This window comes from Chamaea fasciata, unplaced genomic scaffold (genome assembly GCF_029207755.1).
Source record: "Chamaea fasciata isolate MVZ Bird 193981 ecotype frontalis unplaced genomic scaffold, bChaFas1.0.hap1 SCAF_1, whole genome shotgun sequence".
Taxonomy (NCBI): Eukaryota; Metazoa; Chordata; class Aves; order Passeriformes; family Sylviidae; genus Chamaea; species Chamaea fasciata.
The window spans coordinates 4,608,560-4,630,776 of NW_027094086.1; the positions used below are offsets into that span (position 1 = coordinate 4,608,560).

The following is a 22,217-nucleotide window of genomic DNA, read 5'->3' on the forward strand; positions in this document are numbered from 1 at the left end:
TAAATGACTTATTTCTGAGCAGTGGCTGTGTTGTAACTAGTGGGAGGTAACTCCTTGTGAAGTTCTGAACTGGTGGGGAGCTCGAGTGACTGCAGAGTGTGTGCCCACACATCTCCAAGCAGGTGTTTGATGCTGTTGCAGTGAGGAGTTCAAACAGATTCAGTGTGATGCTTCAGTTCTTTGCAGAATGGAAGGTGTGTGACCCTGCCTGTGTAGGCACAGGGGTTTATCCAGAGTTAATTACTGGCTTAGCTCTGCACACACCCTTGCTGGGAGGTTTGAATACCAAACAGGTTTTCAGTAAGTCTGGATCAATGGATGTACTTGAAATGTTTGCTGCGCCAAACTGCTCAAGGAAAAGGCGTTAAATATTCTAATTTTTCAGTTCAGTACTAAGAAAGTTCTTCAGTTCTATTTTGCTGTGGAGTTAGTACTTCTGATTGTTTCAAAACTTAGGCTTTATACATGAGAACTTCAGAATGCTGAATGCAAATACATTTCTAGCGTCTCTGCACAGGAACCTTTCTAGGCACATTTCATGTAGCCTGATGCATCTCTGCCCTCTCCTAAAGCAGAAACTCAGGTCCATGGAATAAGGTTGAACTCAGATCAATTTATTAAACTCACTTTCACTTTCAAGCCAAAGTCTTTGGATGTGAGCTGGTGATAACATTGCATTTTATTACTTGTGAGTTTTTTTATTGCTTGGATTGCAGTTCACAGGATTTTATTTTTGCACATTCCCTTCTGTAGTGACAGATTGACTAGTAAAGGGAAAGCACTGCATGCCAGGGAGAGACAGGGCCAGGAAGGACCTTCTTCAACAGAGACCAATTTCTTTTTTTGTAAAATTGGATGTGTAATTCTTTTTAGGGAGGGCTCAAGGTTTTTTGAATGCAAGAAGCAGGTATGAGAACATCTGGTAGAGCAACTTTTGCTACATTCTTGGTTTTGAGTCTGTCAGCATAATGATTGTACAGAAAGAAATAAAAACATGATGATACTGAGATATTGAGGCAAATGAAACAGCTTTTTCTAGAACAGGTGGAAATTTCTGAAGGGTTAAAAGCAAAGAAAGTCCCTTGATCTTCTTTATATACTTTCTGTTTGCATTTTTTTGTATAACATGTATCCCTACCTCCCAGTCAGTGTGCAACCAATTACTTAAAAAGCACCAATGTTCTCTGTTAAATAGATGGCAGAGAAGAGACACTCTATCCTTGTAACAGAGGGTGTGTGTGCTGCTGAAATTGTGGATGCCTACTTAGGCTAAATAAGCATATCTTTTCCTATAACTTTTAAAATTTGAGATTAATGGCAGTGTGTAGCAAAGGTCTAATAAATGTGTGGTGCAACTGTAACCTGGAGCTCTTGGGGTGATAGATTGTAGGAAAATATGTTAAGAATTTACATGGCCCACATAGTTCTGATTGAAAGACTAATTAAAACTACTGAACATAGTTTGTATCTTAAAAGATACTCTTTTTCAAGGATTTTATGGTCATATACTGAGGTTAACACTTATGTGATGATCAGGGCTATAAATATAAACCTGATCTTCTCCCTCACACTCACAGTTAGAAGACTTTCAGTAGCTTGGTTGCATGATAATTGCAATTGATTGGCTTCTTTTAAGATGCAAAGTTCATAAATTAGGAAGATGAATTATTGTTTCAAATAAGGTAATTCTTGGGAAAAGTGGGGATGATCTTTGTCTTTTGCAAGTTGCTTGGGTAATGAGCAGGAGAGACACATTCCCAGAACTGACTGAGATGACAACACACACAAACTCACTGAATTTTGTGTGTAGAACTTTTTTTGGCTGGTATATTTTTTGTATGAAAAATAGTGGGTTAAGTCCTAAAAAATTCTGAAGAAAGCTTGTCCTGTTAAACAGAAATTGTAGGACTGAGAGGCTGACCTTGGTTTAATTCCTGGAGCATTCATCCAGGAGGGGATTTTGGCAAATTGATTTATTTTTTTCTTTCTGTTTCTTCAGCTGTAAATTTGATAAAGTATTTATGTGGTAACAGGGCTGCTGAGGATAATTGAAAAAGTTTCTGAAATCAGTTGCACTTGACAGTTATTTGTAGAGGCTGGAAGATTGATGGAGAACAATGGAAACACATGTTCTCATGATGATAAAACCATTCTACAAACTGAAAACTAGGAAACGTGCCAGAAATACTGAAAATCCCATTTGTTTTATGTTTTCTATTTTATTTCTGTTTTCAGCTAAAAATAAGCATACCTAATTATGATTGTAAATCTACTTGGATAAGCTCATTTTAATGTTGTTTACATCAGTTTGTGTCTGAAGTTCTTTCTTTTTTAATACTGACATCATTTAATGCTGTGGAGGGATGAGGATGTAGGGCCCTGTTTTGTAGATGTGTCTTTCTCTCTACACAGTATCATAGCTTGGATTTGTGCTCTGTTTTATCAAAGTTGATGATCTCAGTATGTGTATGCGGCTGTTAATTTTCTTTCTGTTCTCTGTCTTTCTAATTTCTGTTTTGTTCCTTTCTGTTTTTTTTCCCCCCCTTCTTCTCTCATACTGCCCTGTGAGTTTGTTGTTGGGTCTAAAAAGGTAGGATGTGATTGTGTATTTTTGAAAGTAGTTAGCTTTTTTCCCATGTCCTGCCTCTCCACTTCGCCTCCATTGCATATTTTAGTGTTGCTTTTTTTTATCTTTATTTTTTCAGTACACACAAAAATAATTGCTGCCTGGAGCCTCACCACTGCAGTTGCCCCCTTTTGGCGCATTTGGCAATTATATTTGGTAGCAATGCTGAGTTTTTTTGTAGGACACACATAGTCTGCTTAGGCGGCTGCTGGCCTCTGGAATTTGCTTTATTTTTTAAACTCCAAAGCCATGAAGCTGTTGCTGCCTGTGTTTGATTTCCAAATTCAAAAGTTCTGGCAGTTGATCCAATGCCGTAGCTGCGTCTCTTTAAGTCTGGATAATGTTATGGTTGGTGATATCTTATAGCTCTGCATGCTAACTGGAATCAGTAGAACTTGATGGAAATTTTTGTTGGAGCATTTTGCATGAATACACTTTTGAGAATTGATTTTGCATGTTTCTTGTTTGTAAATTTATCCAAATTCTGAGGATCCAGAAATTCCATCAAACTTGTTTCTGGATGGTTTGTAGTGAAAATAAATTCTGTCTTGGAATATAACTCCGTTGCACTGAATTTTCCATAAAATTAACCTGGGATTCTAGAAAAGAGCTGGAGATGAAAGAATAAAGCACATGTCCTATAGAGCAAATGAAGCAGAAAAGTTCGAGTAGTTCGTAGCTCCTGAAACAGACTTATTGTCCTCCACTTTGAAGTAGTAGCAGTGGTCATTGGTCATGATTGTGGTGATTCCTGTGAATATTAGAGTGTGTTTGGTAGAGAATTAACCCACGTGACTTTAGATAATAAGATTTTAAACTGGTTGTGTGGTCAATGGAATTTTTCCCTGTGGTGAGGCCCTTCAGAAGAGGAGTTTGGGTGACTGACACCAAGGAGCTTTCCATGGGAGGTCCTGCATGAGGTGGCACTGCCTTCCCTGGGGATGTTCCAGAGTGCATCACACTCAGGAAGGGGTTTGTAGGGGGAGACTTCGGGTGTTTCTTTGAAATTTAATGTTGTAAATGATCTCCTAGAGGAAAAATTAATAGGAGCTGCTCTTGGGAGTAAGGTGCTGCAAGGAACTGGCTTAGAGAAAGGTTGTCCTCTTATCCTGGAGGAAGTAGTTGTTAATTTACATAAGTTTTCTGTTCCTAAATAGATTTAAACAGTGTCCTAACAAAAAATAAATCAGTGAGAAGATATGTATAAGCTTCTCACTTTCAGGTTCTTCAGTTAAAGCTGTAAAGCAAAACTAGCTCAGTATTAAAATGAGCAATCATAATTTTATACATATATCTGTATAGATGTATGTATATATATCTACATATCTATCGATCTATCTATATGCACACAGGACTTTTTCTCCATTAAATTTGCACTCCAGGATGCATTGAAGAAACAGTGAGTCCTTGGACATGATTTTAAGGGCCTGATGTTGTACATACTGGATTTTTTTAATAAAATAGGCTTCCCAAATGTGAAGTAAATTAAGTTTTGCTGTCTTGTGGGTTTCGTTTCAATGAAGTCTTTGCATTTTGTCTTTTTGGACATACTTGAAGTAATCAAATTCATTGTACTTAATTGTGAGTGCCTAATCATGACAGTTTATACATTTGTTCGGTGCAAACTTACTCTGTAGTTAGTGAGAAGGTATTTTCCAAGAGGATGGCAAAGACTTACAGGGACTCTAAGAGATGGTCTAAGAGATCCTGTCTTGGCAATACCTTGAAGAGCCTAAAAATAGGTGGAGTGAATTCAGTTTTTGAATAATTCATAGTAAATTTCTTCATCACCAGGAATAAATTATGTCTATAAATAGAGTTTCCCGAAGAACAGTGTTTTTATGAGCAAAGTTTATTGATGTCCGGGTGAATAAATGCCTTCAAACTTCACATATATTGACGTGGGCATAAATCAGCAGCAGAATTAGGTTAGGTAGAGCTGGTGGTGATGCTGTGTGATCCAAACTGTTCTGGTATCAGGTCCTGATTTAGGAGTCAGGCATCATCTCTTTTCCTTTGCTGTATGACTCATATTTATGAACTTAATCATCTGATAGCTGGGAGATTGGGAAGAACGCTTATAAAGTACAGTTTTGAGAGAAGAAGAACTTTAATTTGTTCATAATCATAAAGATTGCTTGAAAGTGTAGAGACAGGGAATTGGAAGCAGTGGCATCTTTGAAAGGAATTATAGCTGTGTGAGGAAACAGTGATTCTCCAATTCCACTACTTGCGTGAAAAACAAAAAACAGTTAAAGCAATATAACATTTGCAATGTTATTTTCAATCTGGAATGCAGAGAGTAGGAAAATCTGATTTAAAACCAATTTAAAGCCTCCTGTGCAATGCTGATTCCAGATTACAAAGGAACTTTTTGATGCAGTTATTTTTCTATGACTCAAAGCTCAGACTGAAATCTTGCTAAGATTTGGTGCCCTTCCATAGTTTATACAGAGCAGCTTTAGCTTTCACTTTGGATTTTCTTGCAGTTTTGTTCTTAAAAGATCTATAAAATTCATGCTTGCTGAGAAATAAAAGACAAATATTTCAATTCCTGACACATCTGAAAGGAAGTAGTTGTATTTGGCTTCATTTAATGTTAACACCTTTACATCAATTGTGAATATGGTGAGATAGATCAGAAAAGTGCTAAAGTTTACATAGAAATTATTTGTAAATGGTCAGATGGAGAGAAGCAATAGGAGACATATTTCTTGGCTCCTTTTATTATTTCCATTCTTTTGTAGGCAATAACACTGGTTCTGGTAGCTTTTTTCTTTAGTTTTATAAGGCCATTGTCTGTACTTCTGTATATCTTCTCTTTTTTTCAATTTCTGTCCCCCATTCGTATAAATCAGTTACTTTCTCTTAGTATCCTTCTTCCAAATGAGCTGCAAGGAATAAGATATTATTTGGTGGCTGAAAAGATGCTTCTCTTTGGTGTAAACTACCCAAGCCAAACTGATAGCCTTGAAGGCAAATAAACCAGTGATATGTAATTGTTTGGATTCTTGCCATTCCTCCTGGCCTTTCTGCCTTCAAATCTAAAGGAAATAAATGAGTGTCCTTATTCCTACCCTTATATTTCATATGTTCTGTGCCTCTTTTCCTTTTATCATTTCTACATTACAGGCTTCATGAAGACAGTTTGTTCAGATGCCTTATGGAGATTATTTCAGTGACATTTCAATTCATCTGTAGAGTCCTCTGGGAAGTTCTTCCGTTAAAAAAAAAATGACAACCCAATGCCCCAAACCTGGTTTCATTCCATAACACTGGCATTCCTCTTACATTCAGCTCTCACTTTAGGGAGTAAGAGTTCAGCATCTGGAGAGTGGGTGTAACCCTAGGGTTTTTTGAGTTTCTTTTTTGTTTAAAGTTGTTAATTTCAAATAGTCTTGATAACTTTTTAAAAAATCAAGGGCTGGAACAAACCTTAAAGATCATCCCATTCCAGCTCCTCTGCCGTGGGACACCTTGCACTATCCCAGGTTGCTCCAAGCCCCATCCAACCTGGCCTAGAACACTTCCAGGGATGGAGCATCCTCAGCCTCTCTGGGCAACCTGTTCAACACCTATTCTGATGAAATTGATTAAATTGAAAACTTTTCACTACATCTCCTAAAAGCTCGAAGTTTACAGCTATGTCAGTCCAAGATGGTTCTTTGTATATCTACCAGATTCTTTGGACTTCATGTATTCAATAAAGAATGACATCTGTAGCAATTCTGATTAAAATTTCATTTTTGATAGACTTTTATTTTAGTTTAAACAATTTAAAGAAATAACAGTCTAATTTTCCTTGTGATGTATGGAAAGTAAACTTGCATACCTCTCTGTATGTACTTAGAAGACGCTGTTAGAACAACAGGATATACTATTGAAAGTAACAGATAAATTAATAAAATATCTAAGTTGACATTTAAATTTCTTCCTCATAAAACAATTTTTTAATTATAGTGCAAGGACATTCTTGCCAGGGAATACTTCTGCAGGAAGGAGAATGGGAGGATTGTTCACGGACTTGGGAGACCAGAGTTGTTCTGAACTGTCACTTAAACCATGAGGTGTTTTCCAAGTCTAGTGTGTCTTGCTTTCCATCTGTTATGTTTTTTTAGCTGAAACATACTAAAAACCAAAATAAAATAGTAAGATTAGTGCCTTTGTCTTGCAGATTTATGCCCAAGTTGCCTTTTCAGCTTTTACCAAGGTGTCTGTTGAATATATTCTGTAGGTTTTGTCTGTTAATTTGGGAAGAACATCACCATTTATTTAAACATATAAAAAAAGAGTAGGAGGAGAAATCCTGCCAGCTGTTCCCTGAAGTGATGGTGCTTTTTCAGTCATCATCCCTTTAAAAGAAGAGGCTGGGAGGAGGGAGAGGTTTATGAGGTCTGGAGGGGTCTGAGGAGGTTCTGGCCCCTGATACCTGTGGGCTGTGTGTGGTGTGGAGAGGGTGCCAGCTGAGGAGAGCAGAGGCCCAGAGCAGGGTTTTGGAAAGGTCACCTTTAATATGCTCAGAGCCAAAATGTGAGGGATTCCATGGGAAGCATCCATGGAGTTCTGGAATTTATTCAAGAGCAGCTTCCTGGAAGCACAAGAATAACCCATACCCTACTGAGGGAAAGGAAAAAGGCAGAACAAGAGACCACCCTGGCTTAACAATGAGCTTTTGGATGTACTGGCAAAGCAAAAAAGCAGCATATCAGCTATGGACAGGCAGCCAAATACTCAGTGTAGTCTGCAGGAAGCCTGCTTTGGAGGTTTTCAGGGCAAGTGACTCTAGCTGTATAAATGCTGTGTAGCCAAAACATGTGATACGTTGCTTTTATCCAATATATCCTCAAATTGTTGGTCCTTTTACATATTAAGTTAGTTAGCATTCATATTTGCTTAGAGGCAGAGGGTAAATCAATGCTGATCTGCTATTAAGGAGGAAGGAAAAGTAACTTTAGGTGTTTATTACCCCAGCATTCCCTGCCAGTAACTGAAGTGCACCTTTCGTTTTGCAGACACTACAAGAAGCGCTGCCAGGGCCGGATGCGGAAGCACGTGGGAGATCTGTGTCTGCAGGCTGGAATGCTGCAGGATTCCTTGGTGCATTATCACATGGCAGTGGAGCTGCTGCGCTCTGTCAACGACTTCCTGTGGCTTGGAGGTAGGATTAGGTGGTGGCAGGAGCTGAGCCCGAGTAAATCAAATTATCCTCTGTAATTTCCTTAGGCATTGTGAAAAGCAGGAATGATTTTAGTGACCAAAATCTGGCTATCAGGTGTGAGGAAAAATTAAGTTGAAGCAACAATTGGTCAATAAGACATGTGAAAGGAATGTGTTTGGGAAAACCTAAACAGGGTAAATTGTGTTACTGTAGTAAAGCACGTACTTAAAAAAACCTGTGTCTAATTTTTTCATGATTCCTTGGAAAGTGTTTGATTTTGATTCACTGGGTTGTATAGGTGTTTTAAAAATATTTCCTATGGGTGTCCACTCTTGACTGTTGGAAAAAGATTTTTGCCTTTACATCTCTCAAAGCTGCAAGAGTTAAACTTCCACTGGCATAATCTCCTTTCATATTAGGTCCTAGGATTTGTTTTCCCTTGCCTTTCCTCGATTCTTTCATTTCTTCTTTTTTCATACTTGCTTTTTGTTATTTATTGGCCATACAAATGATCTTTGAGCTCAATTTCTGCTTCTCAATTTCATACCCTTTCAGGACAATCACTGTCTCCAGTTCTTCTTTTATCTTTCTCATTCCACATGGAAACTCATTTACCTTCCTAATGCCCCTGTAGATTACATACTATGAAAACCTTAACACCTTTTGACCTCCCACTTCTTTCCTTCTATAATTCCAAAAACCTAAATGGCTCAGGATTCCTCAAATTCTACTTCGAGACCTTCAGAGGACTCTTCCAATCCAAATAATTTGATAAGTCTGTAAGTCTGCTTACATCACATCCAGTTAAATCAGGTTGTTCAGGGACCTGTCCACTTGAATTTCAGGTACATTTAATGATGGAAGTTCTACAGTCTTTGAGCAACCTGTTCTAACGTTTTGCGGGTTGTGATTTGAAAAAACTCAACAACAAAACATAAATTGGTCTTAGCTTAAAGCAGAATTTCTCGTGTCCACTTGTGTTGACTCTGAGAAGCACCTGCCTCCATCTCTTCCCTACTTCCTACTGGGTGTTTTAAAGGCAACAGGAACATCAAACTTTGGCCTCTTGTTCTAGAAGGTTGAGCAAGCCCTGTTCTTTCTGCCTCTCATGTGCCAGGAACTCCAGTCCCCTGACCCTTTTGATGGCCTCCCACCTGCCTTGCTTTGGGATGAGGCTCCTGGCAGCCCCTATCTCCAGCCTGGAAAGTTCTCTCTGCATTGAAGGCCTGCCCTACTGTTCCCCCCAGTTTGGTGTTATCCAGGAAGTTTCTGGGTGTGCTGTATGCAATCATCCAGGCAGTTAATGAAGGCTGGAGTACTGTCCCCCTGAGGAACACCACTGGCCACAGGCAGCCATTTGGCTGGTCACAAGCCTTTGAATGTGGCTGTCTGGCTGATTTTCCACCTACTTTGTCAGCCAGCTATCCCAGTCTTCCCAGTTTGGCTGCAAGCATTCTGTGGGAGACCATGTCCAAAGATGTTTTGAGAGCCAAAATACACAACATCCACTGCTGTTCCTTTGTCCACTGAGCTTATGATCTCCTCATAGGAGGCAGTGAGGTTGCCAAAGACTGACTTATCCTCAACAAATCGATGTGTGCTGTTCACAGACACCTTCTTTCACTTTATGTGCTTCCAGCAGGATTTCTGTGTAGCCTCTCCCGGGAGCTGATACTGATCTATCTGTGCTGGTACTTCCTTCTCAAAGAAGGTGATGTTTCCCTTTCCCCAGCCTCTAGAAACCAGTGGGCATGAATCTGTTGGAGGTGATGAGAGAGTGGTCTTACCTTGGTCAGCTCTCTTGTCATCTTACCTGGTTTTATGGAATTGCATCCAGTTGAAAGTTAAATGCTTTTCATGTGAGCTTCCTCTCCTGTGACAAGTTGTTCCTGCAGATTCTTTCATTAGGGTTGGGGCAATGGGAGCTCTGAGGGGGAGCCCAGAGGTGAAAAGCACGTTGAGTATCTCAGAATTTTCCGTGGCCTTTGTCATTAGACCTCCAATTTCAGGCATATTTTGTTTGTGGAAATGGACTTTACCACAGGATACTTCACTTCTTCCAAATGTCTCTACTAATCTGTTGGCTTTTTTTCTTTTCTCTGCAGCTGCCCTGGAGGGGTTGTGCTCAGCATCTGTCATCTATCACTACCCAGGTGGCACTGGGGGTAAAGTTGGGTCACGCAGGGCTCAAGGAGGTTCTCTTTCTGCTGAGGCAGGCAACAGGCACAGGCCAGGTAAGGATGGCATTACAGTTTTATTCTGTTTGCCACCACTAAACATCTGAAACTTTCTCCCTACATCCCAACTCTGTAAAATTATACAGATGACAGTATTAATCAGAGGAGAGAGGTTTGGGGTTTTTTTAGATTTTTGCAATTACTTTTCTGTTTTGGTGTTACTGTCAACACATGTGCTTTGCATAGAGTTGCAAAGCTTTTGATTTCTTCATCTGATTGTTAGTAGCGTCTGTGTTAGTTTGAATTTTGCTGGAGGAGATGCAGACAGTTTTCATAAAATATGGTCTGGCGGAGCTGTATGTATTAAAAAGAATTAAGTTGGGTACATTTTATTCAGTTTTTTTGCTATTCTAAAGTCAATGAGTAATAATTACATTTTGTTAATAAAATGCTAATAAACCAACATAATTTTTAAGGTTTAGTATACTTTTTCTAAACTCTTGGACTGCAAAAGAGATGGTTGAGGAGAAATATGAGAGCAGTTTGTAGGACAGTGAACATTGTGGAAAGGGATGGGTAGGGACCAAAGGTTCAGTGTTTCTTTCAAGAGAAGAACTGGAGGACATCAAGCAGAGCTTAGCAGATGGAGAAGCAGATGAAAGGAGTTACTCCTTATTCAGCCTTACAGGTATGACCTGGAACTCCTTGCCATTCAGAGTTACCAGATCTGGTGGTGTGTGTGAAAGAGGCAAGGCTGCTGCAGCTCCATGTCCCCAGGTCCAGGCACACAGGAGGCTGAGCAGGAATTCCCAGCAGGCCTGGAGGAGCACACAGGGAGCCCACAGACAGCCTCAGTCTAGCCAGGAGCTGCCACTGGACTGCACCAGTTGCTGGCACCTCAACCCACAAGGCTGAGACCCAGAGCTCATTCCAGTTGTTGGTTCTTAGACCAACACACACACAGGCACTCCCCTCTGTTTTCCCATGCTTGTTCCTAAACTGCCTCAGTCCCTCCTTCTCCTTGTCTTTAGCTCGTCCCCTACAGCGCACAAGGCATTCTGTACAATCCCAAGATGTTCTTTCTCTACAATGAGCCCCATATCCCTGTAGGGAGTGACCCCCCAGTCTGTCTGTGAGGGGATCCAGAGAGCTGCTTGTGTAACTGGGCTGCAGGGCTTCACCCCCACACAGCTCTGGTGGCTCTGATTTGGTTATTGGGGTTCAGCTGATGGTCACTGATCCTCTCTGCTCCTTTGTGGTTGTGCAGATGAGCCTGTCACATAACCTGACACCTGTCACATGGTGTTACAGCTCCTGAAGGGTTCTGTGGCTTTCAGCAGAGGCTGGGGTAGGGAAATGGAAATACATTGATTAGTGTGAGCTACACAGGCCTTTGGGCTAACCCAGCACAGCTGCTGCTTTGTATGTCTTCACTCAGAACTGAAACATAGCTGTGTTTAAGTGCTGGTGTTAAATTCTCTTCTGTGCAATGTGGTCAAAATTAATTGCTTAATCTAAAAGAAGCAACCACCCATCTTTGTTTTTTTTATGTCTCGATGTAGTGAGCACTTGCTTTGTATTACCTTTATTATGAACTGTGTGTGTTGAAATCACATAATTGTGATAGTAAAATTACCTTATTTCAGGACAGAGTACTAATTTTTATACAATGTCTAGTCATTAAAGTCTGTGCATTTGGTCCCATGACCTATGAATGCATTTTACAGTGGCTGTTACAATTTCACCGGGTTAGTGACCTTTGTCTACTTTTTGATGAATATTTATCAGGAGATGTTGCAATCTGTTTGTTTGCCATGGGTACTCCTGATTACTAAAGAAGGTAACAAATAAGTCAGAGGTATCAGAATAATTGAATATATTTTGGGTATATTACTGCTGGGTCTCTATTTAAGTTGCCTTGTATTTCAAAAAGTCCAGTTTGCAATGCTGTTAGTGTAGTTGTATTTTAAAACTGTTTTCGTTTCATATGACAATGTTTTTCAAAGGACTTTTCTGTGTAGAAAAAAATAGGGTTTTTTGTCCTCCTTTTCAGATGAAAATTACTTTGTGGCCCATCAGATACTGTTCCCTAACTCTCGTTATGATCTCTGTGTTTTGAGGTGTGAGCTGCTGAGCTCTCTGGCCAAACAGCTGTTGCTGTGATGTCATTTTCATACAAAGTTTTCTGAAAGTTTCTTTTTTTTTTTACCTATTCCTGACTCTGCAATGCCTTTCATTTGAAATCTTTTCAAACTGCACTTTTAGTTATAGTCTCTTTCACTGTACTTGATTTTGTGAGGACAGTGCTTAATCTGGGGAACAAATTCCACTGTTATCTTTCTGTGGGATAAAGCCAGAAAAAAAAAGGGTTTCCAAATTCTTCACAAATCGAGAAATGCCACACTTGGAACTGACATTTGTGCCTGATTTTGGGGCATGTAGATGTGAGAGTTACCTTTAGTGCTTCTTCTTGTACCTGGAATTGCACCTCTTCTTGTGCCTGTACTTCAGCCTTCACAGGATGAAGTTTCCTGCCCAGATCCAGCCAAGAGAAACATCTTCCTCTGCAATCCCTTGTGATTTCCATCATTTGGCATTTTTAGGCTACAGCACAGGACCTGGCTTCTCAGCAAATGAGGTGTCTGCTTTATGTAGAAACAAGTTTGGAAAGAAAGCGCCAAAATACAAATGAGCTTCTGCTCTGTACTGTGGCTGCCCATCCCTGGAAGTGTTCAGGGTCAGGTTGGATGGGGGTTTTTGTGCAATCTGCTCTAGAGGAAGGTGCCCCTGCCTATGGCCAGAGGCAATAAAGCAGTCCCAATCTTGTCAAACAAGATGGGTCTGGATTGCTTTATGCTTAGGTTACTGTCTGGTTTGGATTTCTCCAAAATCTGGATTTTATTTGTTGGGAGTTCTAAGATCTTGATTTTGTTGCCTGACCTTCCTCTTTCCCCAGGCAGAATTATGGCACCTGAGTGAAGTGTTGGAGTACATTTGGGTCTAGATCTAAATCTTTGCTTTACTTCTCTGGAATTTGAGCAAATCACCTGAAGGGAGGGTCTGTCATGCTGATAAAATAATTGTTTTTGACTGCTTAACCCTTGATATGAACAATTTTATTGTCATGTTTAACCAAAGTTTAGGGCAACGAGGTGTTCCATCCCTGATAATCCAACTTTGCAGTACTGTTGGCAACTCTTACATGGACAGTCTGGCTTACTTGGTTGACATGACTCAATTATTCAGAGAATTCGATGGAGAAAAATTAATGACAATGCAAAGGGATAAAATTACTTGGAAATGTTATTCTAGAGTATTGTGCAGGTAAAATGAGCTCCCCCAAGGAGATTTAAGTACTGTAGGTCCTGGCACTAATACTAAGTAGAGTGTAATGGAAACTTGATAACCAGAACAATAAAGATAAAGGAAAAAAGATGTGGCTTTAAATTATACACTGAAAATTCTGAAAGTCTTCTTAGTATGTCTTAGAACTCATTGCAACTTCATTTATTAACAAAAGAAAATTTAACATATGGTGACTACTTGCATTATAATTGGTAGTCCTTCACAATAGCAGTGATAATCCTGACAAAACTGATGATTTTGTTCAAGCCTGATGTTATAAAACACTGTAAGAACTTACTTTGCTGGCTCTATTTAAGGCTGAAAAAAATCATTTTTGTTCCTCCTTTTAGGGGCACAAGAAGTTCTCATTGATCCAGGTACATTATTTTCCTGCATGTTTCCAAAGTATTTTCTTGTATTACTTGATGTGTTTTGCAATTGTTTATATAGTTACTGCCACTTGCCAAAATTAGTAGTGATCCCTGATGCTTCAGTTTTTGGCTATAAATCTTGAAAAATTACAGAGACTGAAGGGTAACTGGCACAAAATAAATGCTATAGTTCCATGATTGTGTCTCCATAAATTCTAATCAACAGGATTTCTTTCCATGAGTAGTGATGATTTTAAAATATTTTTGACATGAGCAACGTGAATGATCATATGTAGTTCTGTAGTGTCATGGTGCTCCCTCAGTCATCATAAACAGACATCTTTCATTTCCATAAAAATACTCTTAATTTCCAGATGTGCTTGGTCTGATTCATTAAGGTTAATAAACATATTAAAAATGTTCCCTTAGCATTTAAGTAGGTAAAAAAACATTCTTTTTGCTCTCTCAGTGTATTCAGAAATACCTTTCACAGTAGTTTTTAACTGTCTATTAGGGCCAGCTCTGAAACACAGATTTTTTTTTTTTTTTTTGCCATTTTAGCAGAGAAATCTATTGGGAGAAATAAATTACTGAATAATCCTAAATAAATTACAGTATAATGCTACAAATTTGGTAATATGTAAGAAGGTATCGAGGCTTGCCAAATCTTTGATGTCTTTTCACTTTTATTATGTTAACTCCTCAATAAAATCAAATTCTAAAAATAAAATTTTCCTGTTCTTTCTAATACCTCAGATTCCTTGGCATCTATTTCAGATTCTTACCCCTTATATAGAACCTTTCTGTCTCTTGTCTTCTTTCTTATATAATAAAACCAATTTCTTACAGTTTTGTCTGAACCTTTTTTTTTTCACTAAGGTATGCTTTAGAAACACAGTTTTGAAGTAGAAGAGGAATAGTTCAAAGATTTATACCATCTATTCAGATGTGGCCATAATATAATTTTAGCAATCTGTATTTTATTCATAGTCTAAACATTCAGATATGTACTAAAAATCATGATTTTTTACTAAATGAAAGATAATTTCCTTTCTTTCTGGGTAGGGCAAGTGTACTTTTTGTATTCTGTGTCAAACCTAGCATACTCTAGCTTGCTTTTTAGATATTTAGCATTTGCCAAGAGTCCTTGTGCTCATTTCTGACCCTGTTCTGTTCTAGGTGCTCTGACTTCCAACGGGATAAATGCAGATACCAGTACTGAGATAGGACGTGCCAAAAACTGCCTGAGTCCTGAAGACATCATAGAAAAATATAAAGAAGCCATTTCTTACTATGGCAAGGTAACCCTGGTTATTTTTAAATAAACACTTTAAGTTCTTTTCAACAGTGAACTGCTGAGGCTTTGGTTTTGGAGGATCTTTTAGAGCACGGCAGTGAGGTTTGTAAAACAGGTTCCAGCTCTAGTGGAGCAGTTTTTAGGTTTTTGTGCAAATGCTCAGAGACTGGGATGGAAAAGGAGCTTAATGTCTGCAATCATAATAAGAAAAGAATTGTTTTGTACTCTGAAAAAAGTGGCTCAGGGTCCACATCAACAGTAAAGAAATGTTTAATTGTATTGCAGTGGAGTTTTTTTATCACTTTTTAATTTCAGATATTTCACTTGTTTGATAAATACCTTTGGACTAAGCTTGTAAATATTTATTACAGGCATTTTCATATCCATGTTGAAGGGAGGCTCTCCAAGTGAAACAAGCTCAATTGTGTGCATGAGTTAATTTATGATCAGGAGCAATGAAAGGTGATAGTTCTGGGCATAGTGTCAGGTAAATTAGAATCCATCAGTAAAACAATAAATGTCAAAGATGCATTCAGCTTTTTAATGTCATCTTAAGGGTACACTGCTCATCTGGAAAGAGTGTGATGTCTCTAGGAGTATAAAATAATTGGACTTTTTTGGGCTTAGGGCAGGATATTTATATTTTGATTATTTATAATATGCACTGTGCTCTCAGCAAGTAATAACTGTGCTTCACTGCAGCTTCACTTGAAATAACTAAGGGCTTTGTGTCAGGACTGATTTATAACCCTTCAAGAAAAGCACAGTTACCTTCTGTCTGTTCCAGACCTATGGAGTAACTGCTCAAATGCTGAGGAAGCAGCACTTTCTGTATATTTTTTATGTTCTCATTCAGCTGGAAAAACTTAAGTAGCACCTTCTAAAATAGATTCAATCTCCAGTGATTCGCTTTTACTAATGTGAATGCATGAGAGAGGAATATATGACACCTTTGCTGGCGTAACTCTTGTATTTTGTTGCTGAGCTTTCCTTCCCCCATTAATTTTCAAATATAAATACCTGAAGAGAGCTTAACTTCAGCGGGAAGAGGGCCAAATTAAATACCCAGTATCAGTGTTGTATGAAAAAAAGCACCAGATCAGATTGGCTGGAAAATTGTCTGTTATCTGAGCACAAACACTTCAATGCACATCTTCATTGTCTCCTTAGCTTCCGCTAGCAAGCTAAATCACTCAAAAGCCATTTACAGCAAAAGTGTTGCAAACAAATACTGGAACACTCAGATTGGTTTCTAATTCTCTTGTCATCTGGAATATTCTTTTAACAAAAGATAAAACGGATGCAGTTATAAAAATATTTGCATTGTAAAGGTAGAATTTATTTGCAGATGCAGCACCCGCAGCCAACCATTTATATAAGGTTATCCCAAATGGTTCCAATATTCCCAGCTTTTCTCCTTGTCTGAACTCTCAGACTGAAGCTGTGCTCTGGCTCAAAATGGGAGCAGTGAGTGAAGAGGCTGAAAAGAGCTGTTTTGCACAATAATATTTTAGATGACACCTTGATTTTCACTTGGTCATATGTTGATAATTTAACAGTGTACTCATTAGCTTTAAGGAATTGCTGGGTTTGGAGGATGTGACAGCTGATTTATGGGCTGAGCAAAAATGCTTATAAAATCTAACAGGTGCAATACTTCAATATCATTTTAATTTTCTCCCTCTCCAAGTACAAGAACGCTGGTGTGATTGAACTGGAAGCTTGTGTGAAGGCTGTGAGAGTCCTGGCAATGCAGAAGAGGAGCATGGAAGCCTCTGAGTTTCTGCAAAATGCAGTTTATATCAACCTTCGGCAGGTCAGTTGGAAAGTCCAGTCATTTTTCTCTTGTCATTTGACAGAATCTACTGAAAGTTACTTAGATTCAGGAGATTCCAGTTTATTTTCTGTACCACTGCCTTCCTTCCGACTAGTGCTTGACTTCTGAGGATTTTCACGTCTGTGAGTCTGGGTTACAAGGTACTGAGAGTTCATCCAAAACCGTGAGGATTTAGTATGAGATTAAACTCTGTTGCTTCTTCTCCCTTGTGAAAGTAAAAAAATCCCATTGTTGTTCTCTTGTGATACTGTGCTAGGGAAAAACAGCTGCCTGGGACTGCTCTGCAATGAATTTTTTAAATTTTCTTGATTGCGTCTCATTCAATGAAACTGAGCAAAGCAGGAACGGCCTGTTGCAGAGTGAGCTGAAGGGTCTGATTAGTGTTCTTAATCAACTGAATTTTTGTTGTGTAGTGCGAAGTTTTAATTAAGCCAAATCAGAAGGGAATTCAGGGGGGAAATCAGTGTTTGGAACTGTGTGGAAAGTGCTCAGTGTCACCACAAAATAACATTACCATTTGAGCAGTGTCTCAAGCTTGGTATCGCTGCTCACAGAGAGATTGCTGTGGTTGAAAGAACTGATAAAAGCTGTTAGGTTTCTTACTGGTTTTTGGTTTTTGCTCATTATATCTTGGTAAGATGTGCAGTTTAAGTCCACACCACTGACCTTATTAGGCCCAGACAGGAACAGCAGATTTATGAGGGAGGTAAAATACTTCCTTTTGTTTGCAAAGAATTCTTTCTGTGGAATCAATTTTCTAACAAAGCATAAATGAGACAATAATTAATTGATAAGCTATCATAAAAATCATCAATCTTGTTACAGAGTGCCTTAATTGCCATAATCCTTGTAGTGCTAAAGACCTTCTCTTAAATTCTGTAACCTGTTTTTTTTTCTGGCGGTTCTGCACCCTTTGTTGTTCACCCATCCTCTTGTTCTGGTGCTGTTATTCTTGTTGCCTGCAAACTCCAATATTTGTTGTTTCTTTTTCTGGAAGCAGTTACTGCCGTTAAGAGAATCCTGTTCTCCCTGACACCACTGGTATTGCAACTTCCACATTTTACCAGAGGAAAACTGTAAGACCCAGCATCTTGGTTTGAAAGCCAGGTGTCTGACAAGGAAGGCAGGAACCTCCCTTGGAATAAGAAAATGTGACCCCCTTTGTTGCAGTACACCCCCACACCTGAGCAAGTGTTTCCTTATTAGGAAAAGAGTTTAAGCCTCACCCCCTGAACTTTTAAGGAAGAAGAACCATAAACTTCTATGGTCTTCTCACTGTAATTGGCCCAGTGCCAAGACAAGGGCACCTGTTGGACCCTTTAACTGCTCCTCAAGGAATGTAGCTATTTTCTATTGGCCAGCAAGCCAAAAATCCCTCCTAGATCTTTGAATACTTAAGAGAGAGCACAGAGTCTCTCGGGGCTTTTTCAGGGTGTCTTAGCAGGTGCAAGGGACCTTCCTGCACAGTGCATGGCTTTTGTTCTTTTGCTCTGTATAGATTGTTATTTTCTCTTCAATTAAACATTTTTGCTGTTTAAAAACACCTCCAACCAAGCCATTTCACTAATTATTCTTAAGCCATTTCTGGGAAGTTGCTAGCAGCCCTCAGAGTTGATGAATCTTCATGACGCTAATAACATGTGGCTTCACACAGAAATTCGTCACCCATTTGTCTTGCTTTAGATAGACAGGTATCTGCCAGGGAAGATTGGAGTCTCCCTTGGAATGTAAGCCCCCTCCCCCCAGCCCTTTCCAAATTATTATAAATTTATAATTAAAATGCTGTCAGGCAAAGATTTTGAGAGTAGGTTCTTTACAGTTCTTTACTAGGGATATAAAAAATACAAATGTAGTACAGAAGAACAGGCAAGCAAACAAACCAACAAGAAATGCTAGAAAACTCTGACAGAGTCAGAAATACAACCGGACACCCTGTTGGTCAGGGTGTTGGAAACAGTCCAAGGTAAGCCCTCCTGGAGTGGCAGATGTGGTCCTGTTGGAAGTAGAGATGGTCCCATAGAGTAAAGGGTCCAAAGATGGGTCCAGTCTTCCTTTGGGAGTCCCGTGGGAGCACTGGCTGTCTGGTGACACTTGTGGCTCCTTTTTATCAAGGTGGAAATGGTTTGGCTCCTCCTCCCTGGGTAGAGCGTCTTACAAGAGTATGATGTAATGTGTCATGTCATTGGTGAGCTTTAATGGCCCATTAACAGAAGATATCCCCATGGGGATAGTGGAAGAATGAACAGAGATAAGCAACACTGCTCCACTGAGCAGAGATAAGCAACACTGCTCCACCCAGTTTTAAACAGCTGGCTTGTTGTCAGAGAAGGCACTTACCCCCTCCCTTCTGGAGTTGAAACAGATAAAGAAAAAAAATCTCCCCAGCTGTGTTTCAATGGAATAGAATAAACATTTTTTTTGGTTAAAAAACCCAAGACACCGTTCCTTCCAAATTATTATAGCTCTGAAAATCTGGGGTTTCAGGCAAAGATGTGGGGAAAGGAGTAATAGTTCTTTACTGGTCTGTGTAACAAGGCCAGGCCCCTCTGCAGCAGCTGCGGCACACAGCCAGGAGCGTGAGCTCTCCGGGAAGGAGGAGAGGGTCACAGACCTGGCTTCTCCCGAGGCACCTGAGCAGATGGTGAGGGTCCTTTCCTGGCAGACCAGGAGCTGATAAGGTCCCAGTTCAACAGCTGATCTAATGAGCAAAGCTCCTCTCATGGTAGGACAAGACAGCAGGGGTCAGAACCCCTCAGTGGTGGCGAATTCTTCCCACAGCAGCTGCAGCTTGTCTCTCCTCCAGTGCTGAGAGCGAGAGGAGCTGAGCCCAGCCCCTCATCCCCTGGCCAAAATCTCTTGATATCTCTGCCCTTCCCAAAAAGAAAACCCCCAGGTAAGAGAGAAACCAGCTGCACCCTTCCTGGCCTTGGCCATTTCTCTTGTCACTCTTAAGTACTGGTCCATATTGTCTCTTACCATCAGATGGGACAAAATTCCACGAGAGAAAGAAATAAAAAGAAAAATCATAACCCCCAACACCCAGTGAATGGCAAAGTACTTGCCGCTTCAATAGTTGATACATATGTCCAGATAATACACAAGCACAACGGGCCCTAATCTAAGCTGCCAGTGAACCTGCAACCAATACAGCCCAAACCAGTACAGACTGGGATCTCTGCCTGGCTGGGGAGCAACTTGGCATTATTATGTGAAACAACAGTAGGATAATCTTTCTAGGGCTTTCCCCAGGGCTGGGAAATGCATTTTCCATAGAGAGAGGTATGGCTCGGTATTGTATGTAGAGCATTTTAAGATTTACTGTATAAAGCATGGCAACAAATAAGAGTTGTATTTATAATTTGCACTGACTCAGGGGAGGAGTTATCCTGTGATAGCTGAGGGAATAAACTGTAGGACAGTGCTTTCTGTTTGTAGGTGAATAGAACATTAGCACAACCAATATTCTGCAGCAGAAAAAATACCTCACAGGTTAAAGTGTAAGACTTACAAACAGAAAAACTAGTTCCTATCCATTAATCCAGTTTCATAGTCAGTCTAGTAATATCATGTAATTTCTATCTTCTGATGAGCTGCAGGGTAAAAAGACTTAACTTGGCATCCAGTTATGAGGAATAAATTGTAAATTATAATTACAAAGAAAGTGAGATTATAAAATTTTAATGTAGTAAGGAATAATCAAAAAACAAATAAAAAGCTGCGTTCTTTGAAAGCCTGACTTGAAACAAGCCTGAGAAAAAAACTGGCTCTATTAACTGGATAGTGACCTGCAGCCTTTCCAAGTGCAGTTGTACCTTTGTCGGGTAGAGCAGTTAAATAAAAATTAACCAGGTGGAAATAATGCTGTGCTTCAGGTGGTGGCTTTTTTGCAGCCACTTTACAGGCATTAAGCTTTTATGAATTTGTGAGGTCAGGAAAGGTGTTTATAGATGCTACAGAATGGCCTGCTGCAATCTTCCCAGAATTAATTACTTGGAGTATCTGTGTGGGTTTTTTCTCATTTTTTCTTCTTTTAAATTCCGGGATGGTAACACATAACTGTTTATGCTCAGGAAAATGCAATTTTGCTCTCTTTGGGGTGATGAAAACATAGTTTCCTGCAGCTGAGGAAGATACTTGAGTAAGTTTGGGGACAACAATTAGGCAACAAGTTATGTAACAGTGGTAAAAAGTTAGATATGATGAAAATAACACTTTCTGGGAATCTGCTACCTCTCTCATAGCTGTTCCAATTATTATTGTCTACCTAAATAGCATGAGTCTGTCTTTTATCATCTTAAAGATTTAGTTTCTCATCTTAAAGAATTTAGCGAACATTGTCAACATTTGCATTTAAGGAATAGCTTTTGATTGGGTTTTTTATAGCTTTTTTTGCTTTATTTCCTGATCATATGCTTGTGCCCTTTTCAACTCCGCTGCCATATTTTTTATTGTTCTAACTGGTTAAGAATGGCATAAATAGATAACTTCAGTGTGACACCTTGTGTTCTTTCTGAGTGATTGCTTTTGGGAACTCTGATAACGTCTCCAAATTTTTTCTGTGTTTTTCTTTTCTGTTTTCTGTTTTGTCCGGCTGCACTGGTTTCTGAAAGTTTCCACCCTGGTGGAATTACCTTTTTTCCCAACTCTTGGTACAGGGCTTGGTCTTTCTGAGGAATGGACGGTACTTTTGCATTGGGCACTGTCTTCTGTTGTCAGTTCTGAAAAAAATAGCAACTTCAGCTTCAAAAATTGTCTGAAACTTTCCTACATGCTTTGCTACTCTGTTTCTTCATATCCTGAAGTACAAAAGTTGGAATTGTCAGATAAGGTCGTGGTGCCCTCTCATAACTCATCTTTGATGTATCTCATATCCCTGTGTCCAAAATTAGAAGTGACTTTTGAGAGCAGACTACTTTTTGTACTTACATCTAGTTTTAAGTGGCTAAAAGACATTTTGAAGCCCTGCTTACAAGACCTAATCATTTCTGTAAAAACCAGCCAGTGTGGTGAGCAGCTTCCCTTGACTGCCCAAGCCTTTAAGGATCTGAAGTTTAACACACTGATTGATACTTCCAATTTTGAAGAATGAGTTGCTGTTTCTGTCCTTTAGGGCTATTTTTGGGTGAAGTTTGTCACTTGAAACAGCTTTGCAAAGCTTGTTGGCAGCTTTAGAGTAATTTAAAGTATGTTTTATTGGTTTTGATTGTGCCAGATCTGTGCACTAGGTGTCAGCATTGGTCTGCACTGCTGGTTCCTGGGACACAGAGTAGGAATCATCCAGAGTTTCCGTGGCAGTTTCTTCATGGCTGGCTGACTCCGAAGCAAGATTATCATTCAGGCCAGAGGCAAAAAGAATTAAGCTACCTGGGACTTAGGCCAGTACACTGATAAGCTAAAGAAGGTGGT

General features: G+C 39.5%; 1 protein-coding gene across 2 annotated transcripts in view; it reads left to right on the top strand.

Moving 5' to 3' along the window:
- The window catches only part of TRAPPC9 (trafficking protein particle complex subunit 9), a 443,221-nt gene that overhangs the window by 3,494 nt on the left and 417,510 nt on the right, over nt 1-22,217 (top strand). The window contains exons 3-7 of one of the 2 annotated variants that reach the window (XM_066175518.1): nt 7,639-7,784; nt 9,890-10,018; nt 13,657-13,683; nt 14,857-14,978; nt 16,665-16,790. In XM_066175518.1, coding sequence (XP_066031615.1) covers nt 7,639-7,784; nt 9,890-10,018; nt 13,657-13,683; nt 14,857-14,978; nt 16,665-16,790 — 550 coding nt within the window. The remainder of the gene's footprint in view (nt 1-7,638; nt 7,785-9,889; nt 10,019-13,656; nt 13,684-14,856; nt 14,979-16,664; nt 16,791-22,217) is intronic. The other variant, XM_066175527.1, reaches the window with a different exon arrangement.